Source organism: Uranotaenia lowii, chromosome 3, assembly GCF_029784155.1.
Source record: "Uranotaenia lowii strain MFRU-FL chromosome 3, ASM2978415v1, whole genome shotgun sequence".
NCBI lineage: Eukaryota > Metazoa > Arthropoda > Insecta > Diptera > Culicidae > Uranotaenia > Uranotaenia lowii.
Window position 1 is genome coordinate 229358126 of NC_073693.1, and position 6000 is coordinate 229364125.

Here is a 6000-nt window from a genome sequence, read left to right on the forward strand (position 1 = left end):
GTTGGGGTGCGGTCCAAGCCCTTGCTTGAACCTGAGTGGACTGTATGTGGGTGGGTTCCTTCCTTTAGACCGTGGGTACCTTGGGTTGGGTGATTCCGTGGGGAGTAGCCTGGGTGATTCTTTATTGTGATAGCAATTTCTTCTGCCGCGGTAAGTAACAACTCCGAACTTGGTTTCACATCAGTACAACAGTTTATTTACAAGAAATTACAACTTTATTTGGTTCAAAACAACTTCTACATCAAACAACTTTTATTACTCGAACACTACATTTAACATATATTTTCTAATTTTAAAGTGAGACTTGGTTGGGTCGATACGACTTATTCTACCGGCAATTCTTAACAAAGTGATACAATTTAGCTTGAGAAAATGGTGATTTTTGATGCCGTTTTTCTTGGTTTAGTTCTTATATCTAAGTGCTGGAAACATCAGCTGTTTCGCTCTTCTTTCTGGGGATCCTTTGCTTCGTGGGTTTAACATAATAACATCGCGCTTAGTGTGGTACATCAACATCCCGGCCCATCCTGAAATCGCTCGAATTTCTGAACCTAAAAATAAAGAAAAGAATCTCGCGAACACAAGGGTGGGTGCAACTGATCGTTCTGAATCTCCGAGAAACTAAGCTTGATTGTCTTCTGGTTGAGATGCTGCTGGCAAAAAAACAAAGTTTTTCTACCGGTCGCGTAGAAGGTCCTGATGCTGTTTTCAAGGTTACCACCCTCACGACTCCATCAGCTCCAGGATGAACTTGTTCTATTCTGCCCATCTTCCAACGACTTGGCGGCAAATTATCCTCTTTGATGATCACCAACTGTCCAGCCTTAACATCGATCGGCTTCTTCCATCTTTTAAACCGCCCCTGAAGTTGTGTCAAGTACTCAATTCTCCAACGATCCCAAAAGTGTTGAAGCCGCTTCTGCAATGTCTGACTCTGATTCAATCTGTTCATGGGTACTTCACGGTAACTTCTGTCAGGCAGCTGTTGAAATGGTTCTCCGATAAGGAAATGTCCTGGTGTAAGGGGTTCGAGGTTGTCCGGATCATCTGTTAAAGCTGTGATTGGTCTCGAGTTGAGACAATTTTCCACCTGTACCAAGAGCGTAGTCATGTCTTCGAACGGGATAGGATTTTCCCCTAGAACCTTCAGGAGATGTTTTTTGGCTGATCTGACCGCTGCTTCCCAAAGTCCTCCGAAATGGGGCGCGGCTGGTGGTATGAAGTGCCATTGGATATGGTTGTTGGCACACTCCTTCGAAACTGATTCTTTATGCTGATCACTGCGTTGCAACTTTAGTAGTTCTCGAAGGTAGCTCCGTGCTCCGACGAAATTCGTTCCATTGTCCGAATAGATATCGGAACAGTAGCCTCTTCTTCCGATGAACCGCCGTAAGGCTTGAAGGAAACGATCTGTTGATAAGTCGGATACAAGTTCTAGATGAACCGCTTTCGTACAAAGGCAGATGAAAACCGACACATAAGATTTGACCGCTGGTCTTCTGGGAGCTTGACGTACATATATGGGTCCGAAATAGTCGACGCCTGTCCTTGAAAAGGCTCGAGCTACTGTAACGCGTGCTTGGGGTAACTCACCCATAAATTGCTCAATTGGATTTGGTTTCGAGCGGAAGCATTTCATACACTTATGTACAACTTGTCGCGGAATATTTCTGCCTCCGAGAGGCCAATACTTCAGCCTAACTGTACTAAGAAGTAGTTGAGAACCGGCGTGTAGAAGCTTGATATGGTAGTATTCGTATAGCATCGTAGTGAACGGGTGTTTTGCTGGAAGCACAATCGGGTGCTTCGTATCTTCCGATTCCAGTGATCTGCCTAATCTTCCTCCAACACGAATTAGGCCGTCCGATGATATGTGTGGGGTGAACCATCTCAGCAGTGAACTTCGATGAACAGCTTCTTTCTTCGTTAAAGCCTTCCACTCATTAGGGAAAGACTCTTGTTGGATACGACGAATAATTGCAAACTCTGCATCTCTCAACTCTTCTACGGTCAGTAAACTGCTGCGGTTGTCTTCGGACTTTCTCAATATACGCATAAGTCGCATCCAGTATGCGGTGCTGCGTATAAGTTTAGTGAAGGACGAGAATTTTAGCACATACTCTTCTCCAAAATGTGCTACACAACTGGCGGCTGGGTGTGCTGAACGACGGACTTCCTCTTCAGCTACTTGTGATTCCAGGGTTCTTGGCTGCTCCGGGAAATGACTTTGCCCTAACCATTCAGGGCCCTTCCACCAAAGGTCGCATCCCTCTATCTGTTCTGGGTCCATACCACGTGAGATGAGGTCTGCTGGATTCTGCAAGCCAGGAACGTGTTTCCAAGGATAGTTTTCGGTAATGGTTTGTATTTTCGCAACACGGTTAGCCACGAATGTTGACCATGTAGACGGGATTGCCTTCAACCACTGAAGAACACACGTTGAATCCGTCCAAAAATGCATGTCGACCTGCATCTTAACCGCAGCCCGTACCTTGCTGGATAGTTCCGCCGACAAAAGTGCTCCGCAAAGCTCCAGTCTCGGAATGGATTGACATTTCAGCGGTGCCACCTTGGATTTCGATGCTAGTAGACATACGTAGGACTTTCCATCGACGTCGACGCTCCTTATATATGCGCACGCCCCATACGCGCGCTCCGATGCATCCGAAAAGAAATGCAATTCCACCTTGATTGCATTACGAATGATTGCACAACGTTGAATCTTAAGAGCGTTCAGGATAGGTAATTGGTCGTAGAAATTTCGCCACTCTTGTTCTACGTTCACCGGTACAGGATGATCCCAGTCTAATCTGTTACCGTCTTCTTGTAGTCGCCACAAACGCTGCATGAAGATTTTCGCACTAGCTGTTACCGCTCCTACAAGTCCCAGGGGATCGAATAGCATAGCTATGGCTGACAGGATTTTTCGTTTGGATAATCGCTCGTCCATGGGAACTCTTTCAATGTTGAAATTGAACCGAAAGTGATCGGTGCGTGGGAGCCAAACCAATCCGAGGGTCTTTACTGCTGGATCAGGATCTAGATTTATCTCTTCGGTTTGTTGTAGGGCCAGATCTTCCGAATCCACCTCTCTCAAGGCCGCAGCTGAATTGGATGCGAACTTCCTTAGACGAAAACCTCCGCTACTCGTCAACTTGATGAGATCTACACACAACTTGACAGCATCTTCTTCTAGATCCGTACCGGTTATTACATCGTCCATGTAAACGTCCTCCTCCAATGCCTTGGATGCCGCTGGGAATCGATGATGCTCGTCGATGGCTAGTTGTTTCAACGTTCTGGTCGCTAAGAATGGCGCAGGTTTCGTTCCGTACGTAACGGTGGCTAATTCAAAGGTTTCAACTTCCTTCTTGGGGTCAGCTCTCCAAAGGATGCTCTGCCAGGGCATATCCGCTTCATGAATTCCGATCTGTCTGAACATCTTCTCGATATCCGCTACCACCATGATTTGTTTCATCCGACTACGCATAATGAGAGCACGAAGCTCGTCCTGGATTACGGGTCCAACCAATAACGCTTCGTTGAGGGATATGCCGCTGCTACTTTTAGCCGATGCGTCGAACACAACTCGTACCTTGGTGGTTGTGCTAGCCTGCTTTATGACTGGATGATGGGGAAGGTAAAACCGCTTTTCTGGACCCACATCCGCCCTGCGCATGTGTCCAAGCTCCAAGTATTCCTCCATAAAACCGTGGTAGTGTTGTCGTAGTTCTGGCTCCTTTTCCAGTCTACGTTCCAGGGATTGAAGTCGACGGAAAGCTATCTCCCGTGACTCGCCAATGGTGGCCAATACCTTTTCGTCCTTTGGTAACGCAACGGTGTATCGCCCATCGGAACTTCTGCACTTGGTTAGAACAAACTGCGCCTCGCAACGTAGTTCTTCCGGGGAATAATTGTTCAGAGACCCTATCTCTTCACATGACCAAAAACGAGTGAGAAGTTCATCCAAATCTACCCTTGCAGCCGTATTGCAAGCGATGCGGGAAGTAGAACCTTGGTTCTCCACGGATCCTGTTACCAACCAACCGAATACTGATTCTATCAGCATTGGTAAACCTTCTCCCAACGGAATTTTAGCATGGCTCGGGAAAAATGAGAAGAAGTGCTGTATTCCTAGCACCATATCCAAAGATTTCGATTTAAAAAATGCCGGGTCGGCTAGCTCCACACCTTGTGGAAACTGCCAAGAGGAAACCGCCACGCTGGTTGTAGGGAGATCCGCTGTGACCTTGCGTAGAAGAAGGAAATCCATCGACCGAGAAAAGTTGGACATTCTTGACCTAATAACCGCTGACACTTGATGTTTGACGCTGGTGTTAGATTGGCCAATCCCAAGGACGGAAATGTTCGAACGCCTACGAGACACCTTCATGCGTTGACAGAGCCCCTCTGTCATGAAATTGCACTCCGAGCCCGAGTCCAGTAGAGCCCGCGCTTGGAAAACCTTGCCTGTGTCGTCTTCCACTAAGAGGACCGCTGTAGCTAGCAGCACTGTTGACGAATGATTCCTGGCCATGTTTGATGAAACTGACCCCGAGTTGGCTGCTGGTGTGGTTTGGTTGGGATTTAGAGCGGGTGTAAAGGATTGTGTAACTCGATTATTGGTGTTTCCGCCATCGTCTCGAAAGCAGACTAGGGTATGGTGTTTTCCTCTGCATTTGCGACACACCTGGTTCGATCTGCAATCCGAAGCTTGGTGGCCACGCCGAAAACAGTTTCTGCACAGGGAATTTTGTCGCAGCAGCTTGTCTCTAGCGGAAGCGCTCAACCTCAGGAATGTAGGGCATGTGTACAGCAAATGGGATTCTGGACAAGCGATGCAACTTCCGGCCATCATCTGGGTTGCGCTGTGACTCGTTCTGGGGGCGTTGTTTTTCTTCTGCCATTGAAAAACTTCCGGTTTATTCTCGTGCGCCTTAGGCGGGAGCGATGCAAGGATCTTCACACGAGTTTGGAGGAACTGAGTAAGATCTGCTACCTTGTCCTGCTCTTGATTAGCGCTATGTTCTTCCCATGCTCGACGAGTTGTTGGGTCCAACCTGGAGCACAGCATTTCCAACAACAGCAGGTCCTTGTACTCCTCTGGTTTGACTAACTGGTCCAGGGTCTGCACGACGCGTTCGAACCCTTCCAGTAGTGTCTGGATATCCACGGCCGACTCCTTAGTCACCTTGGGTAATTTGAACAGGTTCCCAATCTGCCTGCGCTTCAATACCTTGCTGTCGTTGTACCTGGCCATTAAAATGTCCCAAGCTACTGGATAATTTGCTCTTGTGAGCGCCAACGGATCGATGAGAGCCCTCGCCTCTCCGGTGAGACAGCCCTTCAGGTAGTGGAACTTCTCAACCTCCGGTAAGTCCGCCTTGGTGTGGATCAGGGATAGATACAGGTCTCGGAAGCTTAGCCACTGGTCGATATCGCCGTCAAACGTTTGCAGTTTGATCTGCGGTAGCCTTACATGCTCGATGGTCGGTTGAATCGATGAGTCCATGATTCTGGTGGAATGCAAAACGCTGCTATTGACCTCCAACTCCTTTATGCGTTCCAACATGGATGCCTTCGCGTTGTAGTATTTGGTGGTGAAGTCCTGGCGTATATTCGAACAAGTGGCCTCCTTCGATGAATATTCCTCGTGCATTTCAACCTCAATCAGCGCGTCGTTGATTCGATCCCACAATTCGTTGAGCTTCTCCAGCCGAACATGGATTTGTTGGGCTGAAGAAACCTCCCCCAGAGTGCTCGCGAAAGTGGTTATGGACTTAAACATCTCCATCAACGCTTTGTCTGGAGATTTCGGAGTGGTGGATTCCTCGAAGACGAACTCGTGGTGGCAGTCGTGGCCATGGTTTCGGATTACGCACAAGGATTCACGGTAGAAAAAATCACGTCGTTAGAATTCAATCCTTATTCAAGCTTCGGCAAGGAACATATACTCTGTAGAGCTTAACTTACTTTAAAAAACTTAAAGCTGTGCCCCTC

General features: G+C 47.7%; 1 protein-coding gene across 1 annotated transcript in view; it reads right to left on the minus strand.

Annotated features, from left to right (window-relative positions):
• LOC129753151 (uncharacterized) overlaps positions 1-5788 on the minus strand; it is a 98373-nt gene extending 92585 nt beyond the window's left edge. Inside the window, exon 1 of the mRNA XM_055748948.1 lies at positions 778-5788. Coding sequence (XP_055604923.1) covers positions 778-5788 — 5011 coding nt within the window. The remainder of the gene's footprint in view (positions 1-777) is intronic.
• Between the last annotated feature and the right edge of the window lie 212 nt (positions 5789-6000).